Source organism: Nicotiana sylvestris, chromosome 7 (assembly GCF_000393655.2).
Source record: "Nicotiana sylvestris chromosome 7, ASM39365v2, whole genome shotgun sequence".
In the NCBI taxonomy this organism is placed as follows: Eukaryota; Viridiplantae; Streptophyta; class Magnoliopsida; order Solanales; family Solanaceae; genus Nicotiana; species Nicotiana sylvestris.
In genome coordinates this window covers 26,480,270-26,499,192 of record NC_091063.1, presented here as the reverse complement: position 1 = coordinate 26,499,192, position 18,923 = coordinate 26,480,270, and the positions used below count along the sequence as shown (strand labels likewise).

Genomic DNA, 18,923 nt, shown 5'->3' with positions numbered 1-18,923 from the left:
TTTGCTAAGTGAGATTGCAACAAACTAACAACATATATTGAGTTATGTTTAACGACCTCCAAGTTCCATTTTAGCACTCTAACCTATTTGAAATTGATAAACGAAATCGGCTGTTTATTAGGAAAATTACTACTAAATGAACTCGAAATGACTATTAGTTTCTCCCAACAATCATCACATTATTTCGAAACAAAGAATCTATACCGAAACCCGATATCGAACTTATATTGGAGCACATAATCTGACAGGAAAAGCTGGCCTTCATAGCCAACTCTTAATGTGACTGCATGAGGGTTTGTTTGGGATACATTTATCCCGGACTTAATACCATAGATTTGTCAATTCAGAGGTCTGTGTAAAATACATACAAGTGCTTACCATGGCTCTATGTTATACAGTCATAACTAAACCAAACAAGTGTTATACTGAACTGAATGTATACTAAATCAAACATGCTGTCTAAGTCATACTGTCATTACTGTTGAGCCATGCTATCTAACAGTTCACTTTGAACAGAATGTATGCTAGTTTATACAGAATATTTGCAGTTTGCAGTAAAAATACAGGCCCAACTAACATTCGAACTATCTTTTACACCAATGCTATAATATAAACTGATATTCATTTCTCTATTATCTGCTTCAACTTCAAACTTTCAACAATACATGGTTCAAAGGTTGTGTACCTGGGAATATTTGCAATTGAAGAAGAGGGCAATCAGTAGAGTACAATGATAACAGAATGCAGCAGCAATCACAGCACTATCAGTAGCAACAGGGCAGAATAGCAGCAGGCAAAGCAATACAGCAAGAAACAGGCTCGAGTGCAGAATTGCGACTATGGCCAATAGAAAGCAAAAGCCAAATAACAGCCACACCCAGTGGAGTAGAATCAGAACTCCAGACAGACCAAATCAGTAGTAAACCAATGAAAAACACTCGATTAATAGACACAAACTGGACTTTCCAAGAATCAGAACTGATTTGAACAATTTGAACCACTGAAACCCAATAATAATAGGAGGAAAAAGTTTCTGATTGTTGGTTGTATACCTTCTATCTCTTCACCTCTCTCTATCTATGTTTTCCTAAAATCAGCCCTATCCTTTCTCTGTGTATATCTATTTGTATGTATTTCAGCTCTCAAGGTCCAGTGTCTGTATATCTTCCTTTCTCTTTCAAAGAATTCCTCACAGTCTCCTTCTTTTTTTCTTTTTCCCTCCAGGTTCAGTCTCCCTTTTATCTCCCAGGTCCTCTTCCTTTTATAAGCCTCAACACCATCTCTTTTAACAGTCTGTTTTCAAAATGTCACAGTACCCCTCCCATGTGTCTTTTACCTTTTCAGATCCCAATTAGTTATTTAAGTATATAACCTCCATCAACATTCCCTGGCAGACTTACTTTTAAAAGGTTTAATACTTTTTAAACTTAAAGCAAGGTATGGGCAGTAGAATATGTCTGACAGCATATGCTGTCAACACATTTTAAAATTAAAAGCCCTTTTATGAAGGAAACAGGCTGTGCACAAAGCACATGAGGTGCACCGATGCACATGCTGTGCACGAGTGCACATGCCTTCCAATTCAGAATTTAAGCACTACTGATCCAATTCAACAGCTATAAGTAAACAAAACTGGTTCTTAATTGATCCAGGCAAATGTTCATCAGAAGCAAATCGATTTACTTTGTTCAGACAGTCGAAACTAATTGACGACACATGTCGACTCGACTATATTAGCATTAACATACACAATCGTAGCCAAAAATCAGACATTTAAACAGTATCGATACATGGTTCGAATTATACTGACTAAGCAGAAATACACTCGAGGAGTCAACTAGTCAGTCCAAACTTGAAAATCGGCTACTTGCACAACATTTACATACACATTATCAGAACAAATGGAAAGACTTATTCAAACAAACAGAAGTTCAGGCAAAGTGGACAAACAAAAGTTGGTAAAATTAAAACAAATATGAACAGTCTTTTAAAACAAATCACACGGGCTAAAAACAAATAAAGGAAAAGAAAGCAGACTCACCTTAAACTTGAAAAGTTAAAAGTTTGAACCCGGATTTGGACAGACCTTTCTTAAGGCTGAACGGACTTTAATCGAAGTGTTTCTCAGATGAGAAACACTTCGATTAAGGTCCATTAGACCTTAATCTCTTTGGCTCGGACTGGCATGGGCCAGTGATGAAGGAACACAAAACTTTCAAAACTTAGATCTGGGATTCATGCTTCCCTGATCAGATTCGGACCAAACCAAGTATGGTTTGGTCACGAGGAGGGTCTGGGGAGTGTCTGGTGTGAAGCTTGGGTTGGTTGGTGTAGATTAGGTTCCGACTCGAATCTTCAAATGAAGATTTGAGAAGGTGGGGTAGGATTCGAAGTGTGTGGTTGGTAGATTTAGGTTCAGGATGGCATGGGGGTTCTATGGTGTTCAGGTGGAGGTCAACAGCGTTCAGGCCGCCGGGTTTCTGGTGAAGGTGTGCAGGGGCGGCTAGGGTTTGAAGGGGATGGGTTTGGTGTAGACGAAGGCAGGGGTGTTGGCTAGGGGGGGCAGGGTAAAGATCTAGGCTTATATAGTTAGTGGGTGGGTTGATCTCAACCGTTAGATCAATCTAGATCTACGGTTTGGATCTGATGGTCTTAAGTGAAACGGTGTCGTTTCAAGTGTTGAGGGTTGGGGTCGGTCCGGGTGAGACGGGTCGGGTTTATTGGTGGGTTATGGTGAATTGATCTTGGCCGTTGATCAATTCAAGATCAACGGCCCAGATCAACCTGTACCAAAACGACGTCGTTTGGATTCTCTGGGCATCAGGTGGTCTGGACCGGGCAGGCCTGGGTTTTGGGCTGTTCGTTTGGGCAATTTTTAAAATTGGCCCAAGTCCGGAAGGGAAGGGGTCCTTTCAATATATTTTTTTTATTTATTTCTTTTTTCTTATTTATTTTAAAACAAAACTAAGCCAAAAAATCAAATTAAAATTAAACACCCACTCAATACAATTATTTGCACACACACTAAAATATTTCAAAACAGGTAAAGTCAAACAAAATAAAATCACGGACGAAGATGTCTATTCGTGATTTTCTATTTAACGACCGGATTACGGTTCGAATTATGCAGGACACATATAATTTTATTTTAATAAAGTAAATAAATAAAAATGGGCCGAAGTCACAAATAAATCAACAAGGTGCCGCACAGAAATCCAAAAATTGTACAGCAGGGCCAATTATTATTTTTTATTTCTTTTTGGAGCGATTGTCGTGCGAAACAAAAATCACGTGCTCACAGTAACAATGTTTGACAACACTATCTATAAAAGTTGATTATAGTATAGTGATATGGAGCTTAGACTTGATTGAAAGAACATTCCTTAACGAGAAAAGGATAAACAAAAATAAATTTAAAGTTGCATAGCAGTTATGGTTTATTAACTTGGGAATGAATGAATTAACAATAAAAACTTATCTTTAATAGTTTTTTGTCGTTTTTCTTTATAGACATTGCTTCTCCTATTGTTTACATACCAATCCGGTTCTCTCCTCTTCGCCAATTATCACCTCTGCATCTATTTTAGTAACCCTATTCAGAGAATGAGGCGGAATATTAACTTTCAAGTCACTGTTTGTTTGTTTTATATCTTCGGTCCATGGAGGTTTGTTGAATCAGTGTTGTGTTGCGGTAAAGAGATGTAAACAATCAGATTCTATGTTGTTGCTCCAACTTCACATTTTCTTCGACAAATAGAAGCTTTCACCACTTTCATTAACCATTGTTTAATATGAATACAAATTAAGTTGGCAGCAACCATCTGGAAGCCCTTTGCTTAGTCTAATGGTGTTTTTAAAGTATGCACCTTAGTTTAAGAACAGGTATAGATCAATATTTGCTAAGTGAGGATCCACTTTAGTTTACATTCACTATTTTCTTAATGGCTGAGATAAAAACTAACAATTTGTAAATTGACAATGTTAATTGTGTTGCGTTGTTTAGTCATATAGTATTCTTTCTGTTTCCTCAAGTCTTGGAAAATATTTGGCAGCAACAAACTTCAGCCCATCTCATCAAGAAATGCAGAGTAGTAGATATATGCTTACTGGCGCATTGTGTTACCCTTGAGATGGGAACAAAGGTGGAGGTTCACAGAAGTTGGGGCTAGCAAGATCCACATATGTCAACTGCATATAGTTACAAAATCATATAATAACCGTTTTGGTTGCTTCTTTTCTTCAAAGTTTATTTTATTAATTGATATCTTTCGATTTTTTAATTTTTTTTTAAGGATTAGTGAAGTTCATCGTCAATTGTTTGACAGTAATCTATTTTTGAAATTTATAGAAAATCAATTAGTTTTGATTCCTTTGCTTATTTAAGTCTATCTTTAACTTCTTTTAATTTCAAATGTTATATATCTCACAAATTTCAATACTCAAGTATTAGAAAGTATAAGTATATAACAAAAGCTAATCCTTAATACAATGCTGGCTAAGAAACTTTGAAGAGGCGGGAGATAAAAGAAGAAAAGAGGAAGGTGTAATGAAACAATTTAACAAGTGATTTATGTGTTTCTTTAGTTGCACATAGACGAAAAAAGTACTTTATAAGCTTTTTGAGGGATGGCATCTAATTTCATTATTAGCTTACTAACTTACTAATTTCAATATAAATATATTTATGTCTTTTATGATCGCGCGAAGCGCGAGCAAATTTACTAGTTATAGTATATATAGAGAGAGACTAGTGCAATGTGTTAATTTTTTCCTCCACCAATCAATTAGACTTGCTAAACTTCAATTATTCTGGAATTAATCTCTCCATTATTTGTAATTTGGAACGTAAATTAAGCCACTTTGCCAGCAGAAACATATTTTTGTAGAAAGAACATGTGGGAAATGTTTTAGGTGCCTAATATTTTTTTCCACGTACATAAAAATTAAGCATTATTTTTGTAGAAAGAACTTGTAGGAAATTTTTCAGGCACCTATTCAATATAAGATCAAATGAAACTGCTAACATGAAACTTGAAAATTAGTTGGCTAATGAACAAAATATGCTACAATATTATCCCCAAGTACATTAAGTGGTTGGTGGTTTAATTTCAGGTGTTGTTTGCTTTAAAAACCTTTCCTTTATCTTTTGACTTCGAACTAATACTACATATTTTGATCCCCACATTGAGCTACTAATACCAAATGCCTTTTATCTCTTAATACACAGAACAAAAACAATAAGCAAATGGCCTCTACTTCCATTAATTAAACAAGATTATCCAAAAGAAGAATTAATCCAAGTAGCCACCCACCCAACCGCTTAAACTAAAAATAGTCGGTGTATGTATAATATATGCGTAATTTATGTATTATATGTGTATAATTATATATAGTTAGTGCATAAACTATGTACATGGCTAGAAAATGTAAATAATGAATATGACCGGCTATTTGTGTAAAAATATATGGCAACTAATGTAGCAAGTATTACTACCCATTATACCATTTTGAACTTCAGGAGTAGGTAATAACCATGATATTATCAAAAATTTTGAATACAGAAGATCAGTTTATGTGTCTATTCTGTAAAAGGCCAGCCAATTAATGTGATAATGATATATGAATCTAACTAAATGAAAGAGCCCGACTATAACGAATCGATCTTTTTATGTATAAAAAAAGAAGATGAATAGTAACAAATTAAATGCAAGTTAGCTGAAGCAATGTGTATAAATTCTCTCAGATCTATTTGGAATTGATGTGTGTAGCAACTCGAACAAAGAAAGAGACCTCTTTCGAAAGTTGCAAAAAGAAGTAAGTAATTAAAATGGCTAAATTTGGCCATTTGAGTAATTTTTTAGTGTTGTGTATTTTACTAGGAATAACAGGTTCTAGCCATGCTCAGTTACAGCTCAACCTCCATTTTACTGATAGGGAGGCCCTAACTGGTTGGCAGAATATCAAACGCGTCCGAGGCCTTGGCAAACATCCTTCCTCCGACTAGTAACTTCTCCACTCTTCAGACGTCTTCGCTAGCAAGGGTTTTGACCTAAAAGACTTTGTCCTATATATTGTCTGGTAAGTTTAATAGTACTTACTACATATTTCTATATTAAGATTTTCCATATATTTTGTTTTTCTAAACAAGAATCATTATTACTATGAACATTTTTTTATCAGGTGCACATACTATTGGAATCTCTCATTGCTCGTCATTTTCAACACGTTTATACAATTTTACTGGAGCTTTTGGCACACAAGATCCATCTCTAGACAGTGAATATGCAGCTAATCTTAAGGCGAGGAAATGCAAATCAATCAATGACAATACCACAATTGTTGAAATGGATCCTGGCAGTTTCAGAACATCTGATCTTAGCTACTTTGAGCTTCTGCTCAAGAGAAGAGGGCTATTCCAATCTGATGCAGCCTTGACTACAAGTGCGACAACAAATTAAAGTCATACATCAACCAGCTAGTACAAGGATCGCTCAAACAATTCTATGCTGAATTTGCTCAGGCAATGGAGAAAATGGGCAGAATTGAAGTCAAGACTGGCTCTGCTGGTGAAATTAGGAAGCAATGTGCAGTTGTGAATAGTTAAGAGCAATGGTTTTGTGTTTGTATGTGTGGGTACCTTGGTGTGAATGATTTGCTAACATGAATATCATGTTCTTTTTTGTAGTTATTCCAATTGATTTTGTATATTGATGGTTTTCTTGAAATAAAACTAAGTGCTTTTGAATCTGCTTAAGAGCATAGACATTACTTTGCTAGAAATGAACATTTGTCTTTACTTTCTTTCATAATGCAGCTGAGATTCAGAACTGTAAGATAGTCTTCGATACTGATTGGATGCTGCTATCCTAGTAACTCAAGAATTCTATCAAAACCTTAGCAGATAGATAAGTTGTTCCCACGCTGGACTAGTGAACGACAGGTTCAAACATCTCATCCTTCATTTGCATGTAAATCTTTCTTTCATCGGAGTTTCCAAGAAAAAATCAATATTGATTATTCATAGTATGAGAGGTAAAAATCTAACAAGGAATTGTCTTATCTGCACCAAATTCGCGAAAGAATTGGAAGGGGCCTAAAGTCGGAAACTACCATGTATATGTAACATTAACAGACCAAAGGCAAATAGAGATGCACATTTCAAATAGAGATATGCATTCAGATGGATTTTTTATCATGCTGGTGAAGTTTAAAATGGAAGACCACATTTGGAAACAATTAGAACAATTTACAACTGATGAAGCTAATCACTGTGATTCAGAAGCAACAGAAATTCACTCAGGATAGATCAAACGCCGCACAGCCTAAGGGCAAATGTCAGAACACTAGGTACAAAGTTTTTGCTAGAGGCTATACAAAGCATATGAGAATTTGTTTGCCAAACTGAAGAAACAGAAAACATTTAAAAGTGACGATAAAACAGGAAATCCAAGTCTGACTTTGTTAGCTTTCCCAAGGCATCTGAAGAACCACCGACAGTCCTGCAATCAAAAACTTGGAAGTTCAGTATGTCAGAGGGAAAACAAACAGTTAGAGAAAAATGGTTTTCGAAAGAAAGAGCGGAGGAGGGAGGGAGTGGGAGCAAAGAAGTGAACTCAAAAGCAAAATGCAACAAAAAGGCTGTCAATAACATTCATCAAATGCTTTATCTTTGAGAATTATTTGAATGAGAAAACATGAACAGGCTTTAAATGGCTCTCACTATCAGTTGTAACATCTAAAAGAAAATTACTTGATTTCCATAACTTCTGAAGACCTCTCCCACTGAAGGAAATATATGAAAATAATTTCAACTCATCACCATATCCTTTAGTCAAATACATGCAACCATATAAACGACGGTAAGAAAAAGACAGTACTACTTGCCCTTCAAAAAATAGTTTCCTCTTCTCTTGTAACTCTAAGATCCTTTCTTCAATTGTATCCTCAATTACGAATCTCACAATCCTGCAAAATTAGAAAACAATAATAAGCTCTCCAGTCAACGGCATCCAAAGTACAAAAAATGCAAAACACACCTGACTGGTTTATGTTGCCCTATTCGATGGATTCTATCTTGTGCTTGCCACTCCACCGCAGGATTCCACCAAGGATCCATCAAGAAAACCTAGCATATGAAATTGGATATACCAAATGAACCAAATAACAGGAAATCTGAAGAGTGCAACACCAGATATGCACAAGCCTTTTCGAATTTGACTAAAGAGTCGGCGTATACAGAGAAAGAAAATAGATCCCTTACATGTGATGCAACTGTAAGATTGAGGGCAACACCTCCAGCTTTCAAGCTCATAAGAAGTATCCTGCATTTTGGATCTTCAGTAAATGTGGTAACTGCAGCATTTCTTTCAGCCATAGACATGGATCCAACTAATTGAACACAATTGACGCCCGACTGCCCGAATATACACAAGACAAGATTCTTTTTGTTACAGATAGAAAAAAAGGAGCTAGGGGAAAGTAGGAAGGGAGAAAAGTATCTTTATATCTTACTTTCTGAAGAGAGTACTGTATTAGATCCAAAAACGATGTGAACTGGCTGAAAACTATTCCTTTTGCAGAACCGTCTCTTTCAACCATGAACCTAATTTCTTCCCTCTACATTCAATAAAAGTAGAAATGAACATCAAACTTGTGTTGCGCATACCTCCTCACTTTACAAAGAAGAAAAGCAAACTGAGGAGCAATATGATGATAGAGTATAAGGTAATTGCATACCAAAGCTTCTATTTTAGTGCTTGTCTGGAATCCATCGCGCTGAATTTTGTTCGATATACTTGAGGACCTAAACCCTTTGACAGTAGGCTTAGAACTAGAATCCCCCTTATCATTATTTGCATTGGAGTCAAATGTAAGGGGTTTATCACATGAAGGGCATGCCGGTTTTCCCCTACTTTCAGCAAAGTTTATCAAACACGTCTTGCAAAACACGTGTGTGCAAGAAGTAACCTGCAACAATCAAAGTACTTTTGATAAATATCTCAGTGTCTAAAGGGTGTGCATGCAACATTCAGGCTGACAATGAGCAATTGAAAGGTGCTCCAAGTTCTGGACCTTGAACGGACAACATGAAAAATAAGTACTAAATGCAAAAAGGAGAAATCTATCAAATTAAATTTCAGCTAAGTAACATGAGGTGCGCAAACTCACTATTGGATCTTCCACCGTATCTTTACATAAGCTACACGATTTTTCAACATCTCCAGCATCTTTATTCACACTAGTCAAATCTGTGCTAGAGCATACCACAAGGTAAGGGTGATCAACTGCCTGCCGATCAAAGAAGGACATTGGTCAAAAACATGTATGTTGTAACAAGTCAAATTGCATATTTCTATTGTTTAAACTGTTACTACTTTCTCATAAGCATATCATTCGAGAGACAAGATCAGACGAAGCAAATGAAAAGTCAATGTTTGTATTTGAGTTCATGTAATAGGGGACCTAATATTACATAATACTATAGCCAAGCATAATAGAAGGACTAAAAAACTAAAAACAGTCACTTCAAAATTAAGTTCACAAAAGAACACTAGGACAAAAGATTTAGCTTTGACATGAGAAAACAATTTAAGCAAACAACCATGTTTAATAAACTTTAGCAGTCCTTTGATAAGCTGGACTGCACATCAAACTGGTCTTCCATAGTCCAATATTTCCACCGATTTTACATATTTTCTCCATACCAGATTAATTGATGTGGTCTCATAATTCCCTTGGCTAAACTCTTGATAAATCCCTTGATCAAACTGTGGTAACTATCCGTTATTATCTTCCAAATACACGCCTAACCATCCAAGTTGTGAATCCAAGACTTTAATAAAACTAAAACAATGTAATACTATAGTGATAAAATTATAAGGGGAAAATGTTTATTTAAAAACTACAGCAGAAAATGGGATATGAAATAGAAGATGAAAATATAAGAAGCTGTTGAACATGTATTTCTATGCACACATAAGAAATGTATTGAAGTTCAACCAAAGGACTGTGGAGAAGAGGCAGATAATGAATCTCTAATGCCTCTTAATCAGGCCCAGTTTGAAGTTTAATTAGGACTAAGCATGCCTCTACCATTTGCAGTAAACAGCATGAATGCAATAAAAAATGGACAAATTGATTAGAAAATTTTAGCACTGAAAACACCACACGTAAAATTGAAGCAACAAAGAGAGTCGATCAGGAAAAAACAAGTAGATGAAAGCAAGCATCCATTACAATTATCAAGAACAGTTAAGGTTCCATGCATAGCATTGTCTTGTTACCTGCCGTAGGCGTGTGATTATAGCAAAAACGTGAGCATAGTTATTCGTTAGAGTTCCCACCCTAACATATCTGCACCAAAATACAAAATGGGGAAAAAATACAGTTAGAAATAAAAATATCGTTGCTCCCTTCTTACTTTTTTGGCAAGTTAATGATACAAATAATCGGGAATTATGGGAAGAAAAAGACATATAAGATCTTTACGTATTTAGTATTCCGAGAAACTACATGTTCCAGAACTACTTAACAACAAGCAGTTGTAGGAAAGATATTCCATGCATAAGACAAGGAAGAAGAGCTCGAGTTTGAAAATGAAATATCAGAGAGATTGCATACGTATCGAACTGTGTCTTGCTTTCATTGTGAAATGACATGTAGAAGTCGCGTTCTTCGTCATTCAAAGAATCTTTTCTCAGAGTAACCTGAACCCAAAAATAAGTAACAAGCTACACTGTTAAGAAGATTACTACAATCGAATTGAACTGCACACAGCACTAGGGCAAGACAGAACTTACAGTCTTCATGGGAAGTGCTAACTCAGCAGCTCTTTCCTTTTTGGTACGTCTTAGCAATAGCTTTTTCAGAATATTGTGCTTCAATAAAAGCATCGCATCTTTACCAGCCCCTTTGTTTGGATTTTCTTGTAAAGGTTTTTTAATATACTATAAAGAGGACATGTTTCAACTTTACCATGTTAGCGATAAGATGAAGCTTCAAAAGTGTGTATATTGACGTAATTACACATTAACTTACTCTATTCCACCAGAGAAAGTGGCGTGCGCAGTTGTGGTGGCACTGTGGGCACTCAGCGAAGCTGTAGTACATTGAATTTACCAATAAGAGATTTCAGACAGTCATTAAACCACATATTAGTAACATTGGTTCAGAAGCAAAATAACACTAAGAGATACTATAAAACGAAACAGATTTAAGCCACTGCATCTTTCATCCTCACGGGTAGGAACAAAGACAAACAAGGATCTTTATGTCTACCTATAATCAAGTTCTGTGCAATCACAATCTTTGCAAAAGTAATAAGCGTAAGGAGCTTGTAGGAAACGAACCTGTGAAAAGGTACAGAATTTAGTTAGTTAACCTCACAACAATAAGTTCTAGAAAACATTAAGCATGCAGACGGAAGATAACTTACAAATGAGTACAATTCTCCTATACGATTTTGCAGGGGTGTACCAGTTAAGGCCCACTTATAAGAAGATTCTAACGCAAAAACAGCTCTTGAGGTTTTGCAGCGTGAATTTTTCACATAATGTGCCTATACCACAGAAGTCCAATCAGTTAAAAACATTGCAGATAAAGATCTTGTAACACGTCCAATTAGGAATCTACTCTCAGCGACTAGTTCATGCCTTCATGCGTTACCACCAAACTGATGACTACAACAGGCACAAACTACAAATCACATACAGTGTAATCCAATAGGAACAGAGAGCACAGAATGTCAGAAGATGGTGATCAAACTAGAATTTCAGATAATATTTCGCGTGATGAGCAGTTAAGCAAATAATGAACTTTAGGACAGGTATAATTTTCATGTTCTTACATTCTTGCTAAAGCTTAATAACTGAAACATTCTGCTAAAGCTTAATAACTGTATAGCTCATTAAGAGTACACCATACCAATTTTCACATTTCCAACTCTAATAATTGATTGACTTGAAGAGCTGGTATTTTATACAAAATGTTCTCAAACCTCAGCTACTAATAAATAAGAGCTACGAGAGACTGTCGATTAAAGGCAGCAACAACATATGTATGGATGTATGATCCGTTATGTGAATGTATGAATTATAACAACAACAACATACTCAGTGAAATCTCACGTAGTGGGTCTGGGGAGGATAGTGTGGACGCAGGCCTTACCCCTATCCTTGTGGGGTAGAGAGGTTGTTTCTAATAGACCCTCCACTCAAGGAAAGTATAAATACAATAATAACAAGAAAAGGATACGGTAATGTAGGAGCCGTGAAAGGAAGCAGTAATAACAACAAATAATAAAGTGACTTGAAGAGGAAAAAAAACAGCACATGGCACTCGAAATCTACAAATAAGTCAACACGAGACTACGTGCTAATACTACTGGTATGAAAAGAGGAGTGCTCGACTACCCACTACTGGTATGTAAATGTATGACTTGCCTCATCCAAAATGATGCGGTCCCACTTCACTGAATGCAAAGCTGACTTCCTCCTGGACACAGCTGAATTATCAATAGAACCACTGTTGCTCAAATTTTCTGTAGAACCTGTTTTCTGGTCCAACACTTCTACCCGAGGTTCTAAGTTCTTACTCAGCTCCTTTGATGGTGTCATATACTTCCTATAGTCAACCTCAATGGTGGAGTAGGTAGTAATAACAAAATCATATTCCGCCAATTTGTGCATATGTTTCTCCCTGTCGGTGCCATGATAAACAAGAATTCTGTTGCTTCCTTTAGTGGTGCAACGTTCAATCTCGCTAAACCATTGGATTCCTGCAATCACAGGACATACAACTAGAGTTCCTTTGACTGCTGGGAATATCTGGGAAGTACTTGGCAAAGATGACAATATACTGGAATTACTATTTGATTTCTGTAATTCGCGTTGAGCAAGCACAAGTGCTATGGCTTGAACAGTCTTCCCCATTCCCATTTCATCAGCAAGAATACCTCCTCTTGCTACAGATTCTTCTTGCTTTAATGACCAAGCCAACCACTCCTTTTGGTACCTTAGCAGTGGCAATATAAAATCGGATGGTGGCTCGGCTGTTTCAGCTGGAACCAACACGTTCTGAGTATTACCTAAGTCTACATCTCTTGAATAATTTTTTGTAAGCCACTTATCCATTTGTTCTTCCCATGTCTCCCACTTCAAAGGTGATCTTTTCTTTTTGTTACTCTCACGTTCTTTTTTTCTACCTTCTATCCTTTTCATCAATAAAGCCTTCTCCGCCATCGGATCAAGATATCCACCATTCCCTTGGTCTTCTGTCAACCAGTTGAATGGATTTTCAGATACATGTTTAATTATCAAATTAATTACAGAAAATTACAACATAACTAAAAGGGTCACGTTAAGTATTCAAAGCATGCGCATTAGTGGGTGTAAGAATTTCCGGACAGAGTCGGATTCAAGTTCAAGTTCGAAATTCTACTAAAAATCATTTGATTTACTAAGTTCAAAATCTAATCTGTACTTATTTAGTAGAAATTTTAACAAATGTAAAGCTAGGGCTTGCATGCCTATAACATATTCATAAGATAACAGTTCATCAAAAGATGCATAGCGTGCCTATGGAATACCTTCATCACTAGGGCTTTGCATGCCAATAACATACTCGTAACAGAGTTCTCATTGTATTCTAATTTACAATGATTCTTTCCAATTTTTGGGGCCATTTCGAACATCATCCATTTTCAAACAAACGTTTAAGAATTCAAGAAATGGGGAAGAAACTTAAAACAAAAAATAAGAAGAATGAAGAAAACTGAACCTGGAATTGGAGGATCCATTCTCCTGAAAGCAGAGAGAAATCAGGGCTTTTGGATGAAGAACGAGAGGTGCAATTTTTGATCGTTTTTTTCACAGAGTGGTGAGAGAGCTAGTTAGTTGCAGAGAGGGAAGTTGGGCGGGAAGGTTTGTTATAGAGAGAGAATTAATAACGGCAGCCTTTCTTTTTTTTTTAAGAGTGGCAACTACCGGAATATCTAAAAATATAAAATTGTAGAAATTTGTTTAATTTAAAAGAAAAGGCATGAGCTATTTAATTCATGCATTTTCTAGTAAAAGGGCCTACCTTTTTAAGTACAGTAAAATTACAAATTTCTATGTATCAATAAATCTGTAGTACCCACTGCATAGATTGTTCATCCAATTTTTCTTTTACTTAAAGAGTTATCCCAGGGATAATTGTAGCACATTCTTTCTTGTATCAGTTTAATAAAGCCTTCCTATTCCTTAGGTATGCCACTTTTCATATTGTCATTGACACAATAATCAGATCGACTCAGACGCAAGAACTATGCTGAAACGTGAAAATGGCTATGTAGTGAGATTATTTGAAGAGTATATTCTCTAAATCAGAAATCTCGGGTTCAGGATTTGAATATGAAGTCGCTTTTGACAGAAAGCATTTTACCATCCAAATTGAGGCTTCTCGCTACGAATCCGAATTAATTGGGACCTAAAGTAAATACCGGACACAGGGTGAAAAAATAAAAAAAATAGAAAAGTATAAATTTGAATATCTTTTCTCTAAATATTCTTGATGCTCTATAACCATGTAGACATGTAAAAATTATTAAATTTAGTCCATACAAAATTTGGAGTAAATTCTAAATAGAATTTTTACCTCCTATAGCAAAGGTTAACACCTTATTTATTTTAAATAAATACCATTTACAAAAATTATATTCTATAGATACCTTTTAATGTTTATAGCAAAATATCTAACTTTGGTTACCTCCTACTCCTAAGCCTCTAAATACGTTATTCAGTTACAATATTTTCTTTCTCTCTCTACTTTGATACAACTTTTACCACAGATTTCTCATAAAGAGCTCTCCAATTCCTTCACCCACCATCGCCAATATTAAACCCTAAACCCTTCAGTTGCAAAGCTGAAAGCCGATGGTTCTCCAGAAAGCCTTTCACTCGAGAGATAGAAAGCTGAAACAGGGAGCTAATGTCTTCGTATTCCTGCAAAAACAGTCTTTGATTTCTTGTGTGTAATCATAAGAATCTTGGATGTCATACATACAAACTCAAACTCACAAACAAAATCTCTATAAGCACGTGATTTTTGCCCTATGAAAGAATTACTCCCAAAAAATTCAAAATAAAATAATTTTTATTGGTGTGCAATTTTGAGAATTTTTGTGACATTTTTTGATAATTATTTGTATTTGTCTGTGCATGTTTATTTGTTAAATTAATAAAAAATACAAAAATATGTCGCATTTTGCATGTAAGATTTAATTCTACAATTGTTAGTAATTAAGTTTGTTTTACAAAAATTGAAAATTACAAAAATAGGCATCTTTTGCATTTTTAGCATTTAATGTTCAAATATACAATTTTATGCTTAATTATTACTTAATTGTGCGTTAATTATTATTGGGAGTTAATTTGCGCTTTTATAACTTAATTTAGTTCTTAATAATAATTTAAGGATTTTTAGAATTTAGTTTTAGAAAAATAAAAGAAGAAAAGAGAGCAAAAAATACAAAAAAATCGGATTTGGGCTCTTCTTCTAATTCAAGCTACAAGCCCAAGAATACCCAACCTTCCCCATGACCCGGTCCATCTCCACACGGGTCGACCCGGTCCGCCCCATAACCCCAATACCTAACCCCTCTTCATTTTTCATTTTTTCCCAAAACAAAACAAAAAAAAAAAACCCTAAACTAAACTATCCGCCCCCCACCCTCTCTTCTTCTTCTCCAACTCCCCGAGCTCCCCAACCATGGCAGCTACCCTTTCCCCCTCTGCCTCACCTTCGCACACACACACAGCCCCTCCGGCGACCAACCACAGCACCCATCGACGACCTCACATCCAAAATAACCAACGTCCATGGCTGCCATGGCTAGCGCTGCCACTGTTGCGTCTTCGTCTTCTCCATGGCGAGCTCAGGCTCGTCCATGGACTGTCCTCCACTGCCATCTCCGAGCTTCTGCTAAGTTGTCGCTGCCTTAGCCCCGTCCAAACGACAACCAGTCCAAGCACCACCATCTTTTGCTTCGTCTTCAACATACCAACTAACCACATTCTCGTCGAAACCAAACGAACACGTCGCACAGCCTCGCCATGAACGACCCTTCTGCTTCATCTTCTCCATAGCGGCTGCGTTTTCACTGTCCGCCATGGATGTTGTCGCTGCTGCATCGTCCAGCTTCATCGATGATGTCGCTGCTACTCCCAAATCCAAGCCCGTTCAGCATCTGCTTGGGCTGCGATGCTGCTGCTTTGTCAAGCAGCTGAACTTAAAACCAAATCGCGCGGCTTGACTTTTTCCGGCGCCTCCAGTCCAAAAAAGAGACTCACCATTTCGCTTATTCAAGCTTTGGTCGAGGTTTGTCGAAACAGTCCATACATAGTTCGAGTTCGTCGTTGTTCAAGTTTATCGTCGTTCCAATCCGGTTAGTGGTTTAACCAATTCGTGTTTATCGTTTTTCTTATTTTTCTTCAGTTTGTTTCATGTTTGTTTCATTTGTTCTTGTTTATTTTTAGGTAGAAATTGTTAGTAATTATAATGTTTTTAGTTTTAAGTTGAAGTTTAATGAATTTTGTCTTTAGTTTGTTCTGTTAATTTTAAAAGGATTTAGTATAGAAGAGTGTTAGTTTAAATCATTTGAATCCGTCATGTTTGTTATTTAATATGGATTTAATGCATGTTTATTCTTTGTTTGAAGTTCATCCGGTAATTTAATTTGAGTTTGTTTTGGTTTTTGACTTGTTGATTTAGTTTGAATCATATATCTTTGTTGTTAATATTGTTGTCTCTTTTGCTCATTCATTTTTGGTCTAAGTTAACCAGGATTGGTTCCCAATATGGCTAATTTATTCACATTAATTTGATGTTGTTGAATTTGTGTTCATGTGATTTGTTGTTGAATTTGTTTAGAAATTGGTCATATTTGCTATATTTTGGTTGAGATTGATTAGGTGAATTGGTTATAGCTGATGGGGTAGTTTGGTAAATTGCAGTACGTTCAGGGGTAAAATGGTAATTGCAATAAGGTCGGAGGGGTAGTTTTGGAATTGAACATTTTGAATAATTCTTTATGTTAAGCATGAGGGACAAGATGTAATGGGTTGGGGTTGATATAATTGTTTAATATAATGGGGGACAAGACATAATGGGTTGGGAATAATTCTTTAGTTTAATATAGTGGGGGACAAGACACAAAATAGTGGGAAATAATTCATTTGTTTAAGAAAGTGGGAAACAAAGCATGCTTTGAGGGGAATATTTCGGGTTGGGGATTCAAGACAAGAGTCTTGTTATAAATAGAGTCATTTGACACATTTTAGAGGAGGACTTTTACACTTAGGAGCTTGAATACTTGAGAGAAAAGACTTGAACTTGAAAGACTTACTTAGAGAGAGAGGAATACATTCTAAAAATCTGAAGAGAGTGTGATAGAGTTTAAAAAGAGAAAACAAAAACAAAGTGAGAAACGAGTTTAGTTTCGGGTTTTAATAAATGCGTGGGTTGTTGCTGTTTAGTTGGTTGACATACTTTTGGGTTTGTTCTATTAAGTTGTTCGGTTTTTCTTCAAAGTTTTCTGGGCCTTGAATCTGGTTCGAATTTGTTGCTGTTGGGTTGTTGCTGTTGCTGTGTATTTGCACTACTACTGCTTCTACTGATCTTCATCTTCTTTCCTTGCTTTCCAAATACCAGGTACACAATCTGATACACTGGTTCATCTTGTAAGCCACTCGAAGCATGAATGCAAAAATGAGAAAGATTTGAAGTTGTAATTTAATGTAGTCTTTTCTTTCTTTTACTGTCTGTATGTATAATGTTCCATGCGTTACCATGTAAACTCTTTAAACAACTCACTTTCGAAACTTAACTATAATAACTCGAAAGTATGTAAATAAAGTAGGACCTTATCTTCATTTATTTTAGAAAATGAAAAATAGAAAATATAGTCATGCTAAGATTATCCTTTTAAAAATAATGAGACGAGCCTCACCAAATAAAAATACAAATTGCGGGGTCCTCAATAATTGGTTATAATAAATACTTAGAATTTGGGATGAACTGTTTAGTGAATTTCATTGCCTTCCCCAAAGACAATAACGCGTTAGACTCTTTAGGCGCGAGTTAATTAATCTTATCTTCTTAAACTCGGGTGCGCATTTCATGCGACCCAAATCCAAATCCCAAAACATTGAATAAAACTGTGTTCCGGATTGCGGGTGCATTTTATGTGACGCAATCCAAAGACATGTTTTTAAACGATGTTCACATTCTTTTTAAAATATAATAATAAAAGCGCTAAAGAGTTAAAACTTGCACAAGAGCGCATAATTGTATAAAATCAGATAAACAAGCCGAATATGACAGTTGAGCGACCGTGCTAGAACCACGGAATTCGGGAGTGCCTAACACCTTCTCCCGGGTTAACAGAATTCCTTATCCGAATTTCTGGTTCGCAGACTGTAATATGGAGTCATTCTTTTCCTCGATTCGGGATTAAATTGGTGACTTGGGACACCCTAAATCTCTCAAGTGGCGACTCTGAAATAAATAAACAAATCCCGTTTCGATTGTCCTTTAATTGGAAAAAACTCCTTCACCCCTCGCGGGGGCGGAAAAAGGAGGTGTGACAGCTCTGGCGACTCCGCTGGGGATTTGGTATGACCCAGAACCACTGGTTCAGGGTTAGAAATTCGAGCTTATATAAATTGTTATATTTGGTTTATCTGATTTTGTTACATGTTTTGGCTCAATGTGCTAATTGGTTGCCTTTTACCGCTTTGATATTACATGAACTGTATATAAACTGTGCAGAAACCCATCTCCTCTGTGAGTCTTCTGAATCATGAAGAAGGGTGTACTTCGTACGACTTCTTTTCTGTATAGTGTCAAATTCCAATTTAGAACGAGGTTCGGACAAGTTGCTAAGC

The 18,923-nt window shown here is 36.1% G+C and overlaps 1 protein-coding gene and 1 pseudogene across 3 annotated transcripts; one reads left to right on the top strand and one right to left on the bottom strand.

Annotated features, from left to right (window-relative positions):
- The first annotated feature begins 5,465 nt into the window (after nt 1-5,465).
- Nucleotides 5,466-6,668, top strand: LOC104231493 (peroxidase 3-like; annotated as a pseudogene).
- A 551-nt stretch (nt 6,669-7,219) lies between these two features.
- On the bottom strand, nt 7,220-13,906 carry LOC104231492 (ATP-dependent helicase rhp16-like). 3 transcript variants are annotated; one of them, XM_009784500.2, is made up of 15 exons: nt 13,777-13,906; nt 12,441-13,270; nt 11,435-11,557; nt 11,278-11,348; nt 11,038-11,098; nt 10,800-10,946; nt 10,621-10,706; nt 10,284-10,353; nt 9,169-9,288; nt 8,737-8,967; nt 8,512-8,616; nt 8,261-8,413; nt 8,037-8,125; nt 7,885-7,965; nt 7,220-7,499 (listed from the first exon to the last, which is right to left on the bottom strand). In XM_009784500.2, the coding sequence occupies exons 1-15, from the start codon at nt 13,793-13,795 to the stop codon at nt 7,421-7,423; spliced, it is 2,265 nt and encodes a 754-aa protein (XP_009782802.1). In that variant the 5' UTR covers nt 13,796-13,906; the 3' UTR covers nt 7,220-7,420. The 3 variants fall into 3 exon arrangements, 2 of the variants coding, with proteins under 2 accessions (XP_009782802.1, XP_009782803.1); XM_009784501.2 differs by having other exon boundaries at nt 12,441-13,267; XR_712088.2 differs by lacking the exon at nt 8,037-8,125 and having other exon boundaries at nt 7,411-7,499.
- Between the last annotated feature and the right edge of the window lie 5,017 nt (nt 13,907-18,923).

What these genes read in the sequence shown, in the direction of transcription:
- LOC104231492 (XM_009784500.2), bottom strand. An exon ending in ACTTTCTCTGGTGGAATAGA is followed by an intron (nt 10,947 to 11,037) that starts GTAAGTTAATGT and finishes TCCTCTTTATAG; the next exon opens with TATATTAAAAAACCTTTACA. An exon ending in TACAGTACTCTCTTCAGAAA is followed by an intron (nt 8,414 to 8,511) that starts GTAAGATATAAA and finishes ATATTCGGGCAG; the next exon opens with TCGGGCGTCAATTGTGTTCA.